Below are 22,742 nucleotides of genomic sequence, written 5' to 3'. Positions count from 1 at the left end.
TTAAGCCTTAACCACCCGGGCCAAGAGGCGAACATACCACAATAACTAACATACAACAAAAAACCTGAGGCATTTTGCAGCATGCCGTAGTCAGTTTAATGGTCTCTCTCTCACACACAAACTCACTCTCTCTCTCTCTCTCTCTCTCTCTCTCTCTCTCTCTCACACACACACACACACGTTAATGGGCCCAGCTTTCCACAGGTTAGAATACCCCTTAGTTTGATACAACAAAGCTTTCAAGCAAACTTACACAGCTGCCAGAGTTGCTATCATGCTGCACACCCCATCTTTGTGAAGCTGTACCTGCTGGCACCCCTAAGCACGGCTCCTCCTATGTCACAAGCCATAGCCCCCTGATGGAGGGGGTCTGTCCATTCCATTTGCCTGAGGAGGGTTAATTCATAGCAGTGGGGCACAGGCAGCCATATAACACTGTCCCTTGGCCTACTAACCTCCCCCTGGCTTCAAACGGTATGGACTGTAACCCACTGTGCAGGCTAAGGAAGTCTGCCTCCTAGTGGCTGAAGATGTACTGCTGGCTTCAACTACATGGGCACATTTAAGTTAATTAAAATTCATGAATGCATTTAAAAGACAAAATAACACCGAGGTGCACACCCCTAGAGTCTCCTTCGTATGCATGGTAAGTTTCAGGTGTCTAGGTTTCACTAGGTTTCTTGACGCTGTAGCCCTGATGGATGGATGGACGGACAAACACAGTCCTCTTTTATAATGACAGATATATAATATTATTATTAAAATTTAATTTTCTAAATATCTCTTCTTTTTTTAAATATATTTTTATTTATTTTATTTTTATAAATGAAATAAACAATACCAAAATTACCAACAACCTAATCAATACTTCAATTTCCCAACAGTACAATATTCTGATGAGGACACCACAATAACAAAGAGAGAAGAAAAAAGAGAGAAAGAAAAAAGAGAAAAAGAGGAAAAGGGAGGAGGAAAGGAAGTGAAGAAAAAAAGAAAAACAAATTCCCTCCCCTTCCCTCCCCCTCTCCCCCCCTTAAAAAATTAAGTTTAAACTCCAACACCCCCCAGCCTCCAATGCCATTCTATTTTAAAAACTATATCTATAACCTTAACAATCTTACAGTTTAATAAACAACCTTACATTTCTATATCATATCATCAATCTTATATAAAGGAAACACGTCTACAATTCATTCCTAAAAGCCTATATCAGTAGTAGTAGTAGTAGTAATAATAATAATAATAATAATAATAATGAAAAATATATATAGTATTATATAATAATAAAACTTAATATAAACCTTCAACCATCAGTAATAAATTTTATACTAGATATATTATCTATTTTAAAATAAAAAATATAAAAAAGCAAGAAAAAAAAGATAAAAGAGAATAAACCAATATAAATGTAATAATTTATCTTCTGAATTAGCCTGAGTCATATAGACTAAGCACAAACAGTTAACAAAGCTTGTTTAAAGATTCCAGTTCATGGGGTTGTAACAGAATTCTCATGCATTTTTATGTTAAGCCAAGCCTCCGCCATTTAATGATTTAAAAACTTCTTCATCTGACCTTCAGACACAATACAAAGTGTAGCAGGATATTTTAAGTAATATTGTAAGTTCATTTGTTTTGCCATATTCTTTGCCTTGATAATTTGCCTTCTTTTATTCGCCACCTCTTTGATGTAGTCTGGGAATAACATCACTTTATCTTGTTTCCAGGAAAGGCTTCCAGTCTCCCTTGCCAAGTGCAGGATATAATTCTTTGTGGAGACTTTTGCAAATTGAACTATGATGGTGTAATTAGTCCTTTTAGCATTTGGCACACAAAATACCTGCTCAATATCAAGTAAATAATCAGATGAAATAGGGACTATCTCATGCAAAAGTTTATCCACAAAAATAGGCAATTTTACATCATTAGACAGATTTTTAATCCCAATAATCCGGACATTGGATCTTTTCATGAAGGCCTCCAGTTAAGAGATTGTATCAGAGATATTTGTGACGTAGTTTAATTTCCTGCCACTCGGTTTTCAAGCTCATTAATTTTCGTCTCCATTTTTTGCCGTGATGCATTAATTAAATCTACAGCTCCTTGCAGGGCGGTGATGGAATTTTGGATTAAATCCAGCCTCCTGACTTGCTCCGTAAATTGCAAAGATAAAGCCTTTATCAGCGTAAATAATTCCCCTATATCTTCTGTCTTCGACACTTTTGACACAGAGGATGCGGGGGGAGTAGATGCCAGCTCCTTTCTTCTCCTCAGCACAGACATGTTTCTCTCAAACAGATCTTACAGGTCCTCAGATGTTCTCAAATATTGTTAACGTTTCTTAAATCACCCCTCAGAGGTTGTTGATATTTCTTAAAGCATATATTATTATGGAACATGTCAGCCCTGTTTTCTCCTATAAAATAGGGGTCTCAGTACAGCTTTTTGCGTTGGTAAAGCTCTGGGGAGATAATCCTGGAATCCAGCCCCCCCCCCACTATCACGTGGGAGTTACCTTTCTCCAAGATGTTGTCCAGAGCTGTTGCCTTGCCCCCCCCTTTCCATTCCAGGGGGGAGATGAAAAGGTTTTTCAACCTTTTAAAAAGCTGTTGGAGAAAGCTCCCACGGAGACCCATGGGAAGCTACCAGAGCAACATCGGTCCTGACCGGAAGTCCAATTTTCTAAATATTTCTGTTGTTTTCTGTGAAACTAACACAAGGAAAAGGTTAACTACTGAGGCCCAAGATAGTAATAACTAGGTAGGCTGTACCTACCCTTTCAAATAACCAGGTGGGCTGGGTTGTTCCTGTGTTCCTCCCCGCTGTGGTATAGTGGTTAAAGTGTTAGACTGGGATGTGGGAGATCCAGGTTCTATTCCCCACTCAGCCATGAAACTCACTGGGTGACTTTAGGACAGTCACTGACTCTAGCCTAACTTATCCCACAGGGGCGTTGTGAGGATAAAATGGAGAGGAGGAGGGCTGTGTAAGCTGATGAAGGGGGAACAGGCCACACTGTTTGTTTGTTGGTTTGTTTGTTTGAGTGTGTGTTACATTTATATCCCGCCTTTTTTCCTCCTTAAGGAATCCAAGGCGGAGTACATAACCCTCTTCTCCATTTTATCCTCACAACTGCAACAACCCTGTGAGGTAGGTCGGGCTGAGAGTCTGTGACTGGCCCAAAGTCACCCAGTGAGCTTCCATGGCCGAGTGGGGACTAGAACTTGGAACTCCCGACTCCCAGTCCAACAACACTCAGCAGTGACGGGGGAGTTAGCGGGTAGTTGCCCCCTCCCAGGTTGAGAATTAACTCCAAATCTTGAAGTTCCTCACACACTAGAGCTAGGGTGAATGGTGGTGGCCAATATAAGCGGAGTGTCGCAGGCTGGCCATGCCCTCAAGGCCGTTTGGTACTTCCACATCTGTGTGTGTCCCCCAGCCCCAGCCGTGTGTCCTTGATTACACAAGCATTGCCGTGATATACTGTTGTGTCATCTCCTCACCCCACTCCCCGTCTAGAATTTGGCGAATTTCTACACTGCAAAGGGAAGAAATTCACGGACTTCGATGAGATACGTCAGGAGATCGAATCGGAGACTGACAGAGCTACTGGATCAAACAAGGGGATCTCTCCTGTCCCGATCAACCTACGGGTCTATTCTCCCCATGGTAAGTCACGTCTTAGCACCAGCTGCAGCTGGCGTGGGTTGTGGAAGCTTAGAACTCCTGTCTTGTCTGCTCTCCCAGTCCCTTGGGATTATTACAGCACATACTGTGTGACTAGCTCCTCCTTTGTTCTCTACAGAAGTTTAGGCTGCAATCCTATGCAGAAATAGGCCTACCACTCCCAGCATTCCTGAGCCAACCATGCAGGCTGGGGAATGCTGGGAGTGGTAGGACATTTTTGCTAGGAGTGGTAGGACTATTTTTCCTGTCTAACCGTGCATAGGATAGCGCCTTCAGTTTAGGAAAAAAGATGATGAGGGGGAGGACATGATAGAGGCTATAACCTGATTAAAAACTCTTAGTGTGCAACCCTATGTATGTTTAGACAGAAAAAAGCCTGGATTGCTTTGCTGACTTGGTTAGCAAAGCAGGGCTTATTTTAAACCACAATTCCTGGTTTTCCTGGACCAGCAAGCCAGGATTCAGCTAAAGCAAAATGGAATCCTGGTTTATTCCTCCTTCCAGCCCTGCAGAACCAAGAGAGAGAAGGGGGGATCGCTTGAGCCCAGTGCTTTGTGCAGGCTTCCTTCTGCTTGTGCATGTAACGCTAAATCAACCTTCCCCAAGCTGTTGCCCTCCAGGTGTTTTGGACTTCAATCCCCATCAGCCCCAGCCAGCATGGCCAATGCTGAGGAATTCTGGGAGTTGTAGTCCAAAACATCTGGAGGGCACCAGGTTGCACTAAATCCTGGCTTAGTGTTACATGCAAATGCAGCCTCCCTCTCTCCAAGGTATTGAACACCGGGAGGCAGTACTCCTCTCCCTAGGCTGTAGAGTGCTACATTTCCACATGCTGTTTCCTTTGGGCATCCAGTAGCTACACAACAGAGTAACCATTCTGGGCACCCCCTTCTCTCTTTTTCTCTAGTCCTGAGCCTGACCCTGGTGGATCTGCCCGGGATGACTAAGGTTCCAGTTGGAGACCAGCCTGTCGACATTGAGTTCCAGATCCGTGACATGCTCATGCAGTTTGTCACCAAAGAGAACTGCCTCATCCTTGCCGTTTCCCCAGCCAATTCAGATCTGGCCAACTCCGATGCTCTCAAGATTGCGAAAGAAGTCGACCCTCAAGGTAAGCGCTGCCCCTGTGTTTATGTAATATTCATAAGATTGGTTTATTAACAGGTATACCAGCAGATCATATTGGAAGTAAGCAGACTCCTAAAGCAGGGAGCTCAACTGCTAATTCTACATGAGATTCCCAAAGAGCAGTAGAGCGAGTCCCTGGAGCTTCATGCCCCAAAGAGCAGCAACCCATTTAGGTAACTCCGGATAAAATCCCAGCTTCCTGCAACCTGAATTTCAAACTTCTTCAAGCTGTCTCTCTGTCCTTCTCTTAGGGAGCAATCCTATGTGGATTGGCGGCCTCCTCCGAACTCGGAGGCGACCACCTATCCAATGCATGGCGGGAGGAGTGCGGAGAAGATCGTCTCCTCCACGCTCCAGCCGCCCTGCTTTCATGGCTAGATGGCCAATTTTGGCTGTCTAGCCGCAGGACATCAGAGCATGGGGTGGGGAAGGTGGACGAGACATAGGAAGTGTCATACGGGCACTTCCGCACTCCCTGCCTCGCCCCCAGGAACACTCCCTTTTGTATCACTCTGCGCTGCTCTTATGAATGTGGAGCAGGGAGATGATCTCATAGGTGGCAGGGGAGGGGGTGGGGAGGTGGTTCTCCGGGTTCCAGGAAACCCACCAATCCTATGGCCATCTACTGCTGTCTAGCAGCCATAGGATTGCACCCTTGGATTCTTATGTGTGTGACATTCCAGAAGCTGGAGAGAGATTTCCAGACATTAAGGACCATTAAGTTCTTAATGTTCTGCCACCACTAGGTGCCATGTTATATGGACTCATAGGCTCATAACATAAGTGTTCAAGACAAAGATGTCTTCCTGGCAAGTTCAGGAGACCTTGCCTGACCCATTCCAGTCATTGAAAATACTGGCCTTTGTAAGTGGTGAAACCCAGTCTGGGAAATGACATGACACATTCGGTGTTGTAAAGCAAGAACTACTAAATCCTTTTGAGAACTGCCCCAAGGTTGCATTGGAACTAAGATTTCTGCCTTCATCCTTTGAATGAAGAGAGAGGCTTCAGTCCCAACATTTTTATCGCCTACCGAATCTCATTAGAAACACGAGAGGAATCTCTCACTTACGTTATTGGTTTTTTTCCAACATGGGAATCCCATATAGAATTCATCTCACATATAACTGGGCATTGGTCTTTACACTAACCATGAATGATGGTACTCTCTTGGTATTTCTATGTGGGGAAGGTCCAGCATAGCCTTCCCCAATCTGGTATCCTCCAGATGTTTTTGAATTCAACATGAGAGAAGGTTACAACAGCTAGGATTGTTTAGCTTGGAAAAAAAGGAGGGTAAGGGGAGACATAATAGAGGTATACAAAATTATGCCTGGTGAGGAGAAAGTGAGCAGGGAGACATTTTTCTCCCTCTCTCATAATACTAGAATCCCAAGGGGTTGTCCCATCAAGCTGATTGGTGGGAGATTCAGGACAGACAAAAGGAAGCCCTTCTACACACAGTGGAGAGTTAAACTATAGAACTCACTTCCACAATACATAGTGATGGCCACCAATTTGGATGGCTTTAAAAGAGGGTTGGACAAATTCCTGGAGGAGAAGGCTATCAATGGCTATTAGTCTTGATGGCTATGTGCTACCTCCAGTATCAGAGGCAGTGAGCCTATGTACACCAGTTGCTGGGGATCATGGGTGGGAGGGTGCTGTTGTGCTCATGCCCTGCTTGTGGGTTCCTGGTCGACAGCTGGTTGGCCACTGTGTGAACAGAATACTGGACTAGAATACTGATCCAGCATGGCTCTTCTTATGTTCTTAACATCCAGCATCCCTGACCCCTGGCCATGTTGGCTGGAGCTGATGGAAGCTGTAGTCCAAAATATTTGGAGGCTGCCACTTAAGGGAGGCTGGTTCAGGATATGTACTAGAATGAAGCCATGAACTCTCATTGGCTCAAGACATGCCATGTTTGCTTATGACTTAACAGGCCAGCGTACCATTGGAGTTATCACTAAGCTGGACCTGATGGATGAAGGAACTGATGCTCGGGATGTTCTAGAGAACAAGCTGCTTCCACTACGGAGAGGTGAGAGAGTGATCATTCAAAATGGGTTAAATGTTTCATACTCGTTTCCATGTTTGATATTGGATTTCTAACTAGCTGCTGGGGTTGACCTTTAAAATCCCAAAAAGATTGAGACCTGGATATCTTAATGGCCATTTCCTCCCCTATGAATGCACCCATATGCTTTGATCTTCAACAGAGGACTTTCTCTGTATTCCACCACTGGCTGAGATAAGATGGGTGAATACACAGAACAAAGCCTTCTTGGTAGAACCTTGTGGAACATTTTATTTGGGAGTATCCACCTGGCTCCCTCCCTATTGCCTTTGGATACTAGGCCAAGATATTACTATTTCAGTGTGTTTTAAAGCTGGATGGAAGCTGATTTTTTTTATTTCAATCATCTTATGTGGGCTTCTGTTGCTTTTGTTGCCCTTTCTGCTGAATTGTACTGAATTGTGCTTTTATTTGTAATGCTGATGAAAGTATTTTAAAAAATCTATATTAATGGCTTTTAGAAAAATGATTGATTCCCCCGCCGCCGGCTCCTATGCAGATAGAAAGGCTGGGTTAATGATGCCAAAACTTGGATTGCACTTCCTAGGAGAGGTCCTACTGAAATTATCCCATTTTGAACATTTGACCTGCTGCTGTGGATATTCAAGTAGATTTTGAATTCTGAATTACTTTCAGTGCCAGAAATTGCTAACTACTTTCCATTCCAAATCTTCCAACAGAAAATAATACTTTGAACACCGACAAACCAGGTGCTGTCTGGAATACACAGGAAAGAGGCCTTGCCCAATTAGGCTTGTACAAGGAGATGAGTCCCTTCCACTTCTGTGATGACAAATAGCCCTGCCTTTATGAGGTTTCATCCAATTTTCTCTCCCGCTCTCTGCATTTATATCTTTCTGTACTAGTGGAAAGATGTCAGGCATGGCGCATTTGAGATCTTCCCAGTTATCAGAGGGCTGGATTCCTTCATCCTTTCCATTTCTAGGAGCCTGGATTTCCTCCTTGTGGAACTTGTAGTCTATAAGAACATAAGAAGAGCTCTGCTGGATCAGATGGGCGAACGAGTGATGTTCAAGATCACTAGGATTCTCTGAGCATCTTCTCGCCACTTGTCTTGTTTCTGATTCCCGTTTGCATTTGCTGCTCGCTTTGTGCAGATGGGAACCTTGTGCAAACTGAGCAGTGATTGAACGGGAGAGTTGCGCAAACCTCCTCAAATTTGCACAACTTTCCTCCATAGACTAAAGTGGGACTGATTTGGCCTACTGAGGAAATTTGTGCAAATTAGGAAGTTTGCGCAAATTGAACTGGGAATTGGGAATGAGATGAACGCAAGCACATGTTGGACAATTTGCAAATATTTTCAGCGGGCACATGCTTGCGCTCACATTTGGAGCTTCAAACAGGGCATGCCCACATGTTTTGTAAGCAAAAATGAAATTCTCATACACCCCTAGTTCACACAGTAGCCAGCCTGATGCCTGTGGGAAGACCAGAAGCAGGACATGAGCACAACAGCGCCCTCCCACTTATGCTCCTCAGGAAATGGTATCCAGAGGCATTCTACTTCTGACACTGAAGAGAATATATAGCCATCATGACTACTAGCCATTGATAGCCTCTGAGAATTTATCTAGTTCCCCATTAAAGCCATCCAAGTTGGCGGCCATCACTGTATCTTATGGTAACAAATTCCATAGTTTAACTATGTGCTCTGTGAAGAAGTCCTTCCTTTTGTCTGTCCTGAATCTTCCACCATTCAGCTTCAATGGGTGACCCCTGGGTCAAAGGGGTCTTATTTATTATTTAGTTATAATTAACATTTATATACCACCTTGTTCACTAAAAAGCCATCAAGGTGCTGAACAGCAATTTTAAACGATAAAAATGTGCTCCAGCCAAATTTATCTAGTCCTGTTGTTTTGGGTCCTAATCCTCAATAGGAATTACTATCGTTTTCCCCAGCTGGTTTTTATTGGAGCTTAAGGTAGCAAAATGTCTTGGATGGCTTCCATCTTGATTCCCTGGTAGTTGTCTAATTGAAGGATTTAATTTTCAAGACACCCTTGGAGAACACAAGGAGGACCTGCAACAAAACGTTGCAGCATGGGGTCCTCCTGTTCAGGATACTCTATCCCAGTCCCCCTCCCATCCAGCTTCCCTTTCTCTGCAGGTTTCCTGCTGCCTTCCTTGCCTTTTTTGGCTCATAAGGGCCAACACTCAGAGGGCTGAGATCACTATTAGGATATACGCTATTTCAGTCACTTCTTCCAGCACCTAATCACATCATCGTGGCCATCATTGGTTCATTTCCATGCATTTGCCACCTGACTTTCTGATCTGCTCTTATCTAGGTTACATTGGTGTGGTCAACAGAAGTCAGAAAGATATTGATGGGAAGAAGGACATTCAGGCTGCACTGGCTGCAGAGAGGAAGTTCTTTCTCTCCCATCCAGCATACAGGCACATGGCTGATCGCATGGGCACCCCCTACCTGCAGAAAGTACTTAACCAGGTAATGACAGCTGCACAGAGGACTGACTCGGTTAGGACTTCTGTCTAGAGCAGGGCTAGGCAACCTGATGCCTTCCAGATGTTTGGGACTACAACTCCCATAATCCCTAACCATTAGCCAGACCTGTTGGGGCTTATGGGAGTTGCAGTCTCAAATGTCTGGAGGGTGCCAAGGGTGCCTATCACTGGTCCGGGGTATCACTGAGAGAAGAATAATAGTAAAACACATAAAGATCATACCAGAAACTGGACTAATGATCACAGGGAAATCCCCATTATACGGACCCATTATGCGAGAATTCATTTTGTCCCTCTACGGTCCCTGGTGCCAGTAAATGTGATTGTTTAGTGACAGACAGTCAGCTGAGCTGCCCCCAATCCTTTTCTGCCACTGTTCTAGATCAGAATTAGGGCTCTGATGTTTAATCAATTAATTGGTTATGTTAATTGATTAAAACACCTTTAATTGAATAAAAAGGTGACCCTGGTTAATATGACAGTAGATGTTTTTTAAAAAATGTTTTAAAAATATAAGTGCTTATAAAAACTGCATCATCTTAATAGGGGCATTCTCTATTCAAGAGGGAATGCCTCTTCTAAAGATACATCTTTTCAAAACAAAGAAAGCATGCTTCTCACATTTTTTTTTTACGCACATGCAAGTTTCATCAACAGATCAACTAACTGATAAAAACCCATATAATGAATTCATTAACATGTCTTCAATTGGAATGCAACCCTCCTCAGAATGCTTTCATATGCTTTCAATGACTTCATTCACACTTAATGCCAAACCATGACTACATCAGGCTTCTGTACTCCTTCCTTCTCCTCCCCTCAAGTGCTCTAATTCCCTTCCTCATTTCTTGTTTTGGGCAAACCATAATTTGGGCAAGCCATAGTTTGCCTCCAACCCAGAACCGGGCAAGCATGATTTGAAGTGGTTTCCATTCCAGTTTGGAGGCAAGCTATAATTTGTGCAAACCATAGTTTGCCTGATTCAGATGTAAGCACAATCTATGGTTTGCCCAAACCAGGAAGATCATGAGGGAGGGAGGGGAGACGAAGGAGCATGCAAGCCCTTGGCCTATGTGTGAACTGGCCCAGTGGGATTTTAACTTCTTTTTTTTAATTGCTTTTTTTGTTCAGCAACTGACCAATCATATCCGAGACACACTGCCAGGCCTGCGGAACAAACTCCAAAGTCAGCTTCTGTCCATCGAGAAAGAAGTGGACGAGTATAAGAACTTCCGTCCTGATGACCCTGCTCGCAAGACCAAAGCTTTGCTTCAGTGAGTGACATATGATTTATTTGATCAATATACTGGTTGCTTTTCAGCAAAAAATGCTCTAAGACAGGATTGGGCAATTTGTGACCAGATGTGTTGGCCTACAACTCCCATCAGTCATTACCATAGGCTATGCTGACTAGGGCAGATGGGAGTTGTAGGCCAAAACATCTGGAGAGCCCCAAGTTGCCCACCCTTGCTTTAGCAGAAGAATGCTTTATTACTATTTTTTAAATTACAAAATATATCATTAAAAACAATCAAAATACACCAGCTGAAGTCAAGATAAGGAAATAGCTGCAGCAGTATCGAGAGCTGGAGAAAGTTCTCTTTAAAAAAAAAAGGAAATGAAAGGTGAGCAAGGAGGTAGCTAGGAGGTTCTTCCTGAGAAGGTACTACTTCCAAAGTGTGAATGCTCCAACAGATAAAGCCCTGCCTTGTGCCTCAACCAGTCCCATTTCCAAGGAAGCCAATGCAGATGTGGCAAAATTGTTGTCCTGTGTTCTCTGTGGACGTTCCTCATCTGCAAGCAACTAAAGAGCTGGTGCAATGGCAATAGCCTCTGAGCTGTCTTCAAGGGCAGCCCATGTCAAGTGTGTTGCAGCAATCTATTTCGAAGACTGCCGTGTAATAGCAGTAAGAGAGGAAAGGCCGCAGCTGGCTTGCAAGCTGATGTTTGCGAATGGTAGGATGGCTTCAGCGGAATGACTTAATCCGGTGGGAGCGCTTTCCTGATGCTGTCTTTTCCTTCATAATGCTGGTATTTTTTCTGTGTAGGATGGTTCAGCAGTTTGCTGTGGACTTTGAGAAACGCATTGAAGGTTCTGGGGATCAGATCGATACCTACGAACTGTCTGGAGGTGCTAGAATCAATCGCATCTTCCATGAACGCTTCCCCTTTGAGCTGGTGAAGGTAAAGCTGCTCTTCCGTTGGCCTTTGCTTCAGTGTTTCCTTCATCTCCACATGTTCTTTTCTCATCTTGATCTGTATCGCATTTGTTGTCTTTCTTAATCAGTTGTTGTCTTCAGTTTCCTTGTCTTTTCTTTCTCTTCTTTTTAATCGATGGTCATTCCTACATCCCTTTTGACATGTGAACAGTATCTCACAGACTTTATGATGCTGGCCCTCAAAATGACCTTTAGAGTTCGGGGCGCTATTATCCCCATTTTACAGATAGCAGATTGAAGGTGAGAGACAGCACCTTCATTTTTGGATCCAAATAATGTAAGTGTCCTCCCCTCCAGCCTCTGTTCTACTTGCCAGACCCAACCATAAAGCGGTAGAACTGGGGTTACCCAAAAGATGCTGTCTATGCTTTCCTCTAGCGATGTCATCAGTCAGAGTTCATAGGCGTGTTCACAATAAGCTAGAGGTCATTTGATTTACACATTATTTAAACCAGAGTGCCTTTTTAGTCCTGTTGAAGTCAGTGAGATGGACTCCCGCCCATGCCTGCCCCTGTAGTAATGAACAAAATTCCTCTCATTGTCATGGGCAGTGGGGTGAAAAGAAGGCCCTACATTGCAAACACACCAGCATTCATTACACCTCCCTCATATGTAGTCTCTCTCAGTGAAGGCTGTGGAATCCACTGTCAGGGATGGGGCCTTTTTACCCCCACCATAACAGTGTCCCCAGCTACACTGCTTTACTGGAAAAAGTAATGGCAGCTCTTCAGTTATAATGAGAAGCTAAGGGATGTACCACCAGATACACCTTTGGGGGATGAGCTGGACCTGTGGCTGGAGAAGCTCCATTTCTTGATGGGAGCAAGTCACAACATTCTTGCAGATGGCAACCCATTGACTTCATTCTTTGGAATGTAATGGGAGCTACTGAGAATTGAGCCTGCTCCGATTTGCATAGCTCTACCCCTCTGTTTGGACGGCCTCACCCGGTGTTCTGTTTGTTGGTCACCGTCATGTGTGAATCTAGAGTTTGACAGAGAGAAGGAAGCCAGGCAGTGACCATTATAAATTGCTGTCATCATCCCAGGTTGTGATCCAGTTTTACTCTCCGCTATCCAGTAGCACAGCCTTCCCCAACCTAGTGCTCTCCAGATATTTTGGACTTCAATTCCAATCCGCCCCAGCCAGTATGGCCAATGGTCAGGAATCCTGGGAGATGTTGTCCAAGACATCTGGAGGTCATCAGGTTAGGGAAGACCACCACAGCACATTTTTCACACAGCGCATGGCTTTGTCTGCCTTCTTCCTGGATGGGTCCCTCATATCTGTAGCTGCCTATGCATTGGGCATGACAGCATCTCAGCATATGGCCCCACTGATGGCCTTTTCTCCTGTTGCAGATGGAATTTGATGAGAAGGAGCTTCGAAGAGAGATCAGCTACGCCATTAAGAACATCCATGGTATCAGGCACGTATCAATGTAGGAGAGGCAGGGCCTCTACTCTCTTCCTTTAACAGTATCTCTAGAATGTCCAAGCCGGGGTCCGGAAGAGTTCAGAGGTATGGCAGGTTGGCAGATGGGCGGGAATGCCTGCTCAGGCCATTGGCTTTGAAACTTGTTGGTAGGTTCCTTCGCTTATCCCTCTTGGCTGGCTTGCTGTTTCTCAGAGGTAATGTTTCCTTTCCACTTCCTGGGGAAGGGGAAGTGATGTCATCTGTAAGGGGAAGTAACATGGGAAGTAACATTCTAACTGCTACCCCATCCGGCTATTTTTTTATGTTGCTTTCCTGAATATCGACAAGGGCTCAGTTTCACAGTCTTGTGGCAAGAGCATTCCAGTCTGCAAATCCTCGGCAAGTCTGCCGACCTTGGTATAAAACAGGGGGGGTCAAACTCGCAGCACCCTCCAGGCAGCACGGTGCATGCTAGCTATATAGTACAGCCTACTGGTACTTCGTAAACAGGGATGCTCCAACATTTTGTACAGGCCAGATTTGGAAGCAAACCAAGCCACTCCACACCTCGCAAATCAACGTGCAGATCGAAACACACTTGTTCTTCTGATCCCGCACATCTCTGAATGCTGTGATGCCGTTTTCTGCTTAAAGATGCACCAAAATGCATATCCAGATGCACATTTTGCCATAAAATGTGCATAAAAATGTGCACGTTGCCACAAAATAAATTCCAAAATGTGTATTTTACCACAAATCATGTATAAAAGAAGTATGTTACCATACAGCGCATAGAAGATGCATACGGATTTTCATGTAGATTGTGAATATTTTTAAAATATATATATTAATGCGGCAATGGCATGGAATGGACTTATGAACGAACACGTGCACAGCTGACATGGACCGAAAACAGTCTCATCTGCCCATCCCTATATAAGCTTCCTGCCGTTCTGTTCCCACCTGGATCACAAAAACTGGAGGGGTGTGGGTATTATCAGGCACTTGTTGAGCTGCAGTGTGTGGCTTTTATGGTGCATGCAACCCAGGGGCGTCAGTTTTGACCCTCCCGATTTAAAGTGGGGGTGCTCAGCATGCCAGTTGGGGCAGAACACTCCTGTGGCACGCTGTGTTCCTCTGACTTCCAGAGGGCTTGAAGAAAACCACGGGCTCTCCACATCCGAACTGTCCCATAGTGGGCAAACTCACGACTGGACATGTGGATCATGCATAAGACCCATGTCAGAAAAGGTGAGATTGGATACAGATTGTGTGATGCTTCAGTGTGCAGGGATATTCAGGTCTAGACCAGCTTTCCCCAATGGGGTGCCCTCCAGATGTTTTAGACCGTATTGATTGATTGATTGATTACATTTCAATACTGCCCAATAGCCAAAGCATTCTGGGTGGTTCACAGCAATTAAAACCATAAAATCCAACAATTAAAAGTTTAAAACTACAGTATAAAATAAGAACCAAAACCAAAAGGAAATTTAGCAGCAATGGAAAGATTTGAAATAGAGTCGCAGACTTAAAACAACAGAAACTGAAAGACTAAAATGCCTGGGAAAACAATGTAGGCGCCAGGCGAGCTTCTCTGGGGAGCTCATTCCATACCTGGGGTGCCACAACAGAAAAGGCTCTCTTCTTAGTAGCCACCCACCTCATTTCCTTTGGCGGGGGCTCCTGGAGAAGGACCACTGAGGACTACAACTTGAGGCATGCCCAACCATTGGCCATGCTGGCTGGGGATCATGGGAGGTGAAGTTCAAAACATCCAGAGAGCACTAGGTAGAGGAAGGCTGGTCTACACTGTATTCCTATCAGATGCGTCTTTCTCCTCCATTGGTTCTCATTTCAACTGTGCCATTGTTAGAAAATAGAAATAATCTATGGGACTAACTAGACATTACGTGAGATGCAGGGGCTATCACGACCGTTCTGGGTCTCTTCTAGCCCTCCCCCTTTCTTGTAATGGCTAGCACATTGCCCACCCCACTCGCTAGCCCATGATGCGAGGCAGGAATGGGACAATGCATGGCACAGTAATGTCCCATCATGCATTCTATTCAGCCAGACCAGGCTTTCCAAACCTGGGGCCCTCCAGATCTGTTGAACTGCAGCTAGGAATGGGCAAACTAGTGATGTTCAAGATCCCCAAGATTCTCCAAATGTCATCTCACTACTCATCTCATCCCCGATTCCTGTTCGGGTGTGCGATCGCTGCTTGCTCTGTGCAAATGGGAAAATTGCATGGATTAAGTAGTGATCGGATGGGAATTTTGTGCGAATTTCCCCAAATGTGTTCAAATTTCCTGTTTTGCATAACTTTCCTCCATAGACTAGAGCGGGGCTGCAGGGGGAAATTTGCAGGGGGCTGCAGTCAGTCTGCAGGGGGAAATTTGTGCAAAATCGAACCAGGAAAGTTGTGCAAATCAAACATGAACATATGTCCGGCAATTTGTGAACATTTTCGGCAGACGCATGCTCATTATCATAATCGCGTTCGGGGCTCCAAACAGGGCATGCTCACATGTTTTGTGAGCAAAAATGAAATTTTCATACATCCCTAGCTGCATCTCTCATGATTCCCAAGCAGCATGGCCATGCTGGCTGGGAACGATGGGAGTTGCAGTCCAACACATCTGGAGGGCACCAGGTTGGGGAAGACTGAACTAGACATTATGAGAAGGGGAGGTAGAAAATAGGTGGCAGTACCACACTTATTATTTATTTTGTTATTTTTTTTAAATGGTACCCCTCCTTTCCGAATGCAGTGCCTGAGGTGGCTAACGAACAATACGTCAAAAAATCGCAATAAAACTCCATATAATAACATGTCTCAAACTCCTACAGAAAAATAAAAGCAGATTAAAAACAGGAAGGAAGAATAACATGAGAGTGCTGCAAGGCGGAAGGATAGTCAGCCTGGCAGACCCAAAGCCCACACGAGCAGGAAGCTCTCCCTGCCTTTGAGAACTTCTGGCTGGACCCATAAGTTCCTGTCGGAAATCAGATTTTGTTGCCTTGGTGGAGCTTTTGTTGATGACAGCTTTTCTTTCCTGGGTTTTCGGGTTCCTACTTCAGTTCCCACTCACATTACACACTCAGCCCGCAGCCCAGCTGGGTTTTTTTTGTCCTGTGATCTGAGCAACTGGCTCTGAAACGTAAATGTAACACTGTGACGTTTTCCTTGCCCTATCTCCTTCCCTTCTGCCTTGTCTTGTCAACGTCGTCCCGGGCGTTTAGAACCGGTCTCTTCACGCCCGACATGGCCTTTGAGACCATTGTGAAAAAGCAGGTGAAGAAGATCAAAGAGCCTTGCCTGAAATGTGTGGATATGGTCATTTCGGAGTTAATCAATACTGTCAGACAGTGCACCAAGAAGGTAACCCGGATGGGGAGCATGGAGTTCGAGCACGCTCATGCCCCCCCTTACCCCACTGGCTGAAGCACAGCATCTGTGATCTGGGCAACGACCTTGCCTGGCAGTGATATATTTTGTTGTTTTCTCTCCTGACCACCCTCCTTAACAGCATGACTAGACTTGAGTGAACCCAGCCTGGAGTCTCCTAGCCAATCAGAAACAGATGGAAAAGCGTAAGGGGTGTGGGTCAGCTGTTCACTTTCCTCCACTCGAATCACTTAGAAGTGTGTGTGGGGGGGGCTCTAAAATTCCGGAATCTTGCTACAAGTTTGTATGCCACGAGGGATAACTGCATTCTGGCTGCTCCCATACAGAAGGATCATTTCTTCCTTAAAAACATCACTGGCAACGAAACAAAAGGTTGCGGTTTTCCCCCTTCACAATGATTGTATCTAATTTCTCCATTAATTTCAGCTCCCTAAGAAGATGGGAGATCTTCAGCAGTTCAAACCTGGAATGTGGATAGGAAACCAAATCCATAGGGATGAAAACAGAGGTAGCATTCTAAGAGCGGCTGTAGCCGTTTCTTCACCCACAGCGTGTGTTACAGATATGCATAGCAGCAGCTGTATTACCTAGCATAGCCTTCCCCTGCCAGATATTTTGGACTACAGCATTCCTGACCATTGGCCGTGCTGGCTGGGGCTTCTGGGAGCTGAAGTCCAAAATGTCTGGGCAGTTTGGGGAAGGCTGACCTAGCGCTTCCCACGTCAAGGAGATGTGTCTTGTCCCACCTCTCATGCACCAAGACGACTGTCTGGGTTTCCCTCCCTCCATTTTGGCACATACTTGCTTCTGAAAATACATCCATTATCCTTCACATTTTACCAAAAATGTTTGGATATATTTTTAAGTCAGTTGCAAAACTGCTCCAGGAATTGGTGCAGGAGGTGTATCAGTGATGTCCCAGGCTTTAGCCAATAGATTTGTCTACACCAGCCTTTCCCTGGTTCAAAGTGAACCATGCTGAAAACCTGCAGAACCATTGTTGTCTTTGCCAGAGCTCGTCCCATTTTTGGAAGACCACTGACAGTTCTATCAAACTACCACTGCCACTCTTAAAATGCTATGTCTGTCTTCACCATCAGCGTGTGTAGGCCTCTCTCTTGGGCCTTCAAATCCTGAGGGATGTATTCTAACACCTCTGCAGTTTGGCATGTTTTCTGATTGGCTTGGTTTCTTTCCTGCCTCAGAAGAGCAGCAAGTGGCTGAACAGAACTAAGCTAAAAACGCCTCCCCTCTCTTGATTGCCCAGCCTCGTCCAGCCTCTTGGAATGGGTGGCTTTAGAGATTTCTACCTTTCATACTGATTGGCTGTCATGGGGGTGTGGGGCACAGAACTGCCATAATCCCACTCACCCCAGTCTCATTTTCTAAAGCTGAAAAAAAAAATGCAGGAGTGAAAAAGACTGGGGAAATACCTGCTGCTTCTCTCGGCCCTGGTCTGCTACTTCAGGCTGCCTCCCCAGGCACTGGCATATTCAAACAACAAAAATGGCATTTGACTCTCTTAAGCATGGGCACCTGGAACTCTTGGCATGTTGGACCAGCTGCTAGCCATTTGGGAACAGGTAACTGGGCAGGGTGAAAGAAGGAGTGTTCTAGAAGGTTCTTTTTGGCAGACTGAGGCCAAAATGAAAGACAAGACTCACGATTGCTTTGGCAAGAGGCCTCAATGGCTAGCTGTCATCCTAGGCAAAGCGGGCGGCCCCTGTCCCAGGTTCCTCAAGGTTCTAGAATGCTGGGAGGAGCTTTCTTTGTCTACCCTACTATCCTTTTGGGGGGCTGGTGGGGGGGGGTCTGTGGCTGCAGGGAGCACCCAGAAATTTGCCATTAGTGCCTGGTAAGCACAAGCCCTTGGGCTGCCAAGTATGCAGTGTCATCTGAATACCTGGATCGGAAGGGCCAACTTTCCATGTCCCCCGTCTGCCCGCCCGAGCTTTCCCTGCTAATTTTCCCATTAGTCGATCACCATTCTCTGTTCTTTTTTTCAGATCCCCTTTCTGTCTCTGTGTTGTCTATTTGTTTACTGATTTGCCCTTCATATTCCTTTCTCCTTCATTTTCTTCCTCTCCCATGACACCCACTCCCACTTCCCTGAGTAGCAAATCTGTATCTGTAGTGAAATCCTTTTCTAAAACTGACATGAAGGATGGTTTCCTTTTTTCCCAGTGAGTACAGGGTGCCCAAGGGTTGGTCTGGGAAGGAGCTTCCTGTTAGTTTTCTTCTAAGGCAGGGGTGGGCAGACGGTAGATTGGGATCTACTGGTAGATCTCTGGGTGATTTGCAGTAGATCAGCAAGGGGTTTCTGAGTCCCAAATGTCTAATAATTCCAACAACTAAAGTTTCTCTCCCCCTCTTAATTTACTTTGCTGAAAAAGAATTCTTGGTGGAAACCCAGCAGTGGATTTTTGGGAGAAAAGAACTTGTGGGCTTGGTTCTGGTATTCATCACAAATCCCTCAGCTGTGCGTTGCTTAGGGGGCACGCTGGACTGTAATGTGTAGCTTATATCTGCCTGTGTGAGCTGTTGTTTTGCACCTGGCTCTGGCTGTAACATCTGAACAAGAAGGAATTATGAGAGATAGGAGGAGAAAGGGGAAAAATGCCCCAGAAATGGGGGGGGGGATTGGTGATGTCCTAGGTGTGTTGGCGATATCATAGATGTGAGCCAGTAGGAACCTATTTGAGTGCAGGGAGTCTGTGGTACAGGAGCTATCAATTATGGATTCACCAAGCTCAGATTTACACCCAGATCGTAGTTACTGTGACGTAACTCTGTCTAATTACACTAGAGTTCTATAACTACCTTCTTTGATCTCCTGTTTCATCAGGGCTTCTTGGTGAGTTTGTTTCACCAGGTCTGTCTTCTAGAAAGACAGTAGAGTTTATTAAAGTGATCGTCTGTTACTGTGTGGGTTTGGTTGAATATAAAGGTTTTGATCCACATAAGGGGACGTTGGTCACAGTTGCAAAGAGCGGGGCCGCCCTGCTTCCAGAACTGAACATTTTTATCAAAATTCACAGGCAGGCTGCTTTAGAAATGCTCCCATCAGTGATGTGGCAGGCACACGAAGATGCAGGTAATGCGACTTGTAGGAGCCAAGAGATGATTGGCGGCAAAGAAAGAAAAAACAGGAAGCAAGGCAAAGAGCAGAGCCAGTGAGATATTTGTAGTGGGTGCTTTGTTGCTTAGAGTTTACTGACAACAAAAAGGGGATGTTCATATGGGTAAAGCTATTTGACCCAAAGATGCCTAGGTTTTAACAGAGATGCAGACGGTCATGGAGGAAAGCTCTAGAACAGCCTTCTCCAACCTGGTGGGAGCTCCTCCAGATATTAGCCCTAGGCCAGGAGTTCTCAAACTCACAGACCTGATGGTCCATGAGCTCCATGCAGAAAGGTTTCCGAATAGTCAAGAATAACTGTACTTGGCCCTGAACTTGATTTATTCTTTCTGATGATGGCGATTGTGGCTGTTTTGACCAGGGCCCAATTATCGAACAGGCTAAAAAGGCCACGGACTGGGGCCTGTGATTTTCTTTATACAGCACTGGTGTTGCCTATACTCATTTTCCCCCTACTAAATATTATCAATTAAAGGTAACTTTGCTGAACCTGACCTTCACATCACATCCCTTGCATTAGAAAAGACAAGACCAAGGCTAATAAAATGCATGTGATGGATGTGATTTGATTTGTAGAATTAAAAAAAGTGGTCCATGAAAACACACACACCAGCAATTTTTCAAGTGGTCTATAAAAAAAGAAAATTTGACGACCCTAGCCCTCCCTTCCTCACCCCATGTAATCAGCTCGTCTGGCTTACTTGAATACATCCTACTGAATTCAGAATACTCACTGTCTATCATGCATGCTCCACCTTGCCCCTTCAAGCCAGATGGGATGAATATGACAGTAGACTCATAAATGCAGTTAGTAAGTCTTAGGGCTACAGCACACACTGCGTTAAATATATAGTGTGCAGCTGATCTCACCATTTTGTTTACCTTAGTGTAAGCGCATGGAGCCCCAATCCGGATCGGAACCACTGCACGCAGGTATGGGAGGTTTAAACTTCCCCCTCCTAAATCCACCCAGCCCCCTGGGTGGATTTATAAAAAAGAAAGAAAACTCCCATTGACGCCAATGGATTTTCCCCTATTTTTTTTAGCTCCATGTGGTGGTGGTGGGTGAATTTGGGGGGGGGGGGAAAGTGGCTGGGTGGGAAGTTTTAAACCTCCCGTACACACATGCAGTGGGGTAGCCATGTGTTCTCTTTTACAGAGGACAGTACTCCATTTGAAGGGCTGCTAGAGGGCCATCCTCTCTTTGGTTGTTCTCTGTCTGAAGGGGTGCCCAGTCCAATCCCAGTTTAAAGATAAAGATACCCATAAGAACTTTTCCCCATCCACAGTTAGCACCTGGACAGCCGAATGAAACAGGCAGGCATGCAGGCCACCTGGTTACAGTCTTCTATATTATGGTGGGATGGACTGTATTTCTGTTTCAATAATCATAATCATAATCATTTCTAAATTTGCATAGATATACATAATTTAGCATATGCAAATGTTATGCAAATCACTGTCTTTTGCCCTCTTTTTTGGGTGATGCATGTACTCTTTTTTGGAGATTCACAAGTGGCCATCCTAGGTGGTTCCAATTCAGATCCAGATCCTATACACTTACACCAGGGTAACCCAAATGGTGCGGATGAACTGCACTCTTATGTATTTAACATAGCTGGAGCCCTGAGCTAAGGATGCAGAGACAACAAACTTCAGCAGTGGTACTTTGCAGAAAGGGTATCCCAGCAAGAATATAAAAAGCTTCCACCCTTCCTCTAAGGCTTTCCCAACTGGAGACAAGACGTTGGATGTTATAGATTTGTACTCCAGTTACGTTTCCAGGGGACGACTCAGTGGATGGGTGGTGGTTTACTCTATTCCAAAGCCCCGTCCAGACGTTGCCTTGCTCCAATGCTCCTAAAGTGTGTCCAAACGTGCAGCTGTTATGAAGCGCACTACCACATTTTATTCATACATACAATCGGCTTCCTGGACTTGATTTTGGGGGGAACCGGTTCTGTGCATTGGGGGGCAGAGACTGGCTGTGCACTGCACTGATGGGCCGAGGGTTTGCCACATCCCAAGGTAGCATCACACTGAGGCATTGTGGGAAATTAAAATGGCAACTTCCAGACCTAGATATTTTTCAAAGGGTGGCACTGGAGACCCAGCACCTTCCCCTGGCTCTCATGTACGGATGTTAAACAAAACACGCTCCTTCCCCAGAAGCTTCCCCACTTTTAGAGCACAATCCTATGCAGGTTTAGACAGAGAAAAAGTCCTGCAACTCCCAGCATGCCCCAGGCAGGGCATGCTGGGAGTTGTAGGACCTTTTCCTGTCTAAACCTGCATTTATTTATTTATTTATTTATTTATTTATTTATTTCTATACCGCCCAATAGCCGAAGCTCTCTGGGTGGTTCACAAAAATTAAAACCAAACAACACACAATAAAACAATTTAAAATATATAAAACATTAAAACCACAATATAACAATACAACCACAATAAAACCTAGCAGCAGTACAGGAGTTTAAAATACAGATTTAAAACAGCAAAGATAAAAATTTAGAAAGCTAAAATGCTAAAATGCCTGGGAAAATAAAAAGGTCTTCACCTGGCGCCGAAAGGAGTACAATGTAGGCGCCAGGCGAACCTCACTAGGGAGCTCATTCCAGAGCCGGGGTGCCACAACAGAAAAAGCCCTCCTCCTAGTAGCCACCTGCCTCACTTCCTTTGGCAGGGGCTCACGGAGAAGGGCCGCTGATGATGATCTTAAGGTCCGGGCAGGCACATATGGGAGGAGGCGATCCTTCAGGTAACCTGGCCCCAAGCCGTTAAGGGCTTTAAATGTTAACACCAGCACTTTGAATCGGGCCCGGAAATGGACTGGCAGCCAGTGCAGCTGGAAAAGTACTGGTGTAATATGAGCTCGCAGGCCAGTCCCTGTTAACAATCTTGCTGCCCTATTTTGGACCAGCTGAAGTTTCCGGACCGTTTTCAAAGGCAGCCCCACGTATAACGCATTGCAGTAATCCAGACGAGAAGACAAGCATGGATAACTGTAGCTAGGCTATCTCTGTCCAGATAAGGGCGTAGTTGGTATACCAGCCTAAGCTGATAAAAAGTATTCCTTGCATAGGATTGTGCCCTTAAAAACAGTTTGTGTGGCTGTTTTAAAAGGCATCAAACAAATGCCAAAGTAGCTAAACTCATAAGCGG

The 22,742-nt window shown here is 45.0% G+C and overlaps 1 protein-coding gene across 2 annotated transcripts in view; it reads left to right on the top strand.

Moving 5' to 3' along the window:
• The window catches only part of DNM1 (dynamin 1), a 170,312-nt gene that overhangs the window by 56,762 nt on the left and 90,808 nt on the right, over positions 1-22,742 (top strand). For both annotated transcript variants that reach the window (XM_084820709.1, XM_084820708.1), the window contains exons 3-10: positions 3,520-3,669; positions 4,595-4,798; positions 6,761-6,859; positions 9,211-9,371; positions 10,520-10,662; positions 11,437-11,572; positions 12,969-13,036; positions 16,273-16,411. In XM_084820709.1, the coding sequence (XP_084676835.1) occupies positions 3,520-3,669; positions 4,595-4,798; positions 6,761-6,859; positions 9,211-9,371; positions 10,520-10,662; positions 11,437-11,572; positions 12,969-13,036; positions 16,273-16,411 (1,100 nt within the window). The remainder of the gene's footprint in view (positions 1-3,519; positions 3,670-4,594; positions 4,799-6,760; positions 6,860-9,210; positions 9,372-10,519; positions 10,663-11,436; positions 11,573-12,968; positions 13,037-16,272; positions 16,412-22,742) is intronic.

Source organism: Heloderma suspectum, chromosome 14, assembly GCF_057233095.1.
Source record: "Heloderma suspectum isolate Gila_16-S chromosome 14, 16-S_ref, whole genome shotgun sequence".
NCBI lineage: Eukaryota > Metazoa > Chordata > Lepidosauria > Squamata > Helodermatidae > Heloderma > Heloderma suspectum.
The sequence above is the reverse complement of the archived record's forward strand: the minus strand, read 5'-3'. Positions and strand labels throughout refer to the sequence as shown.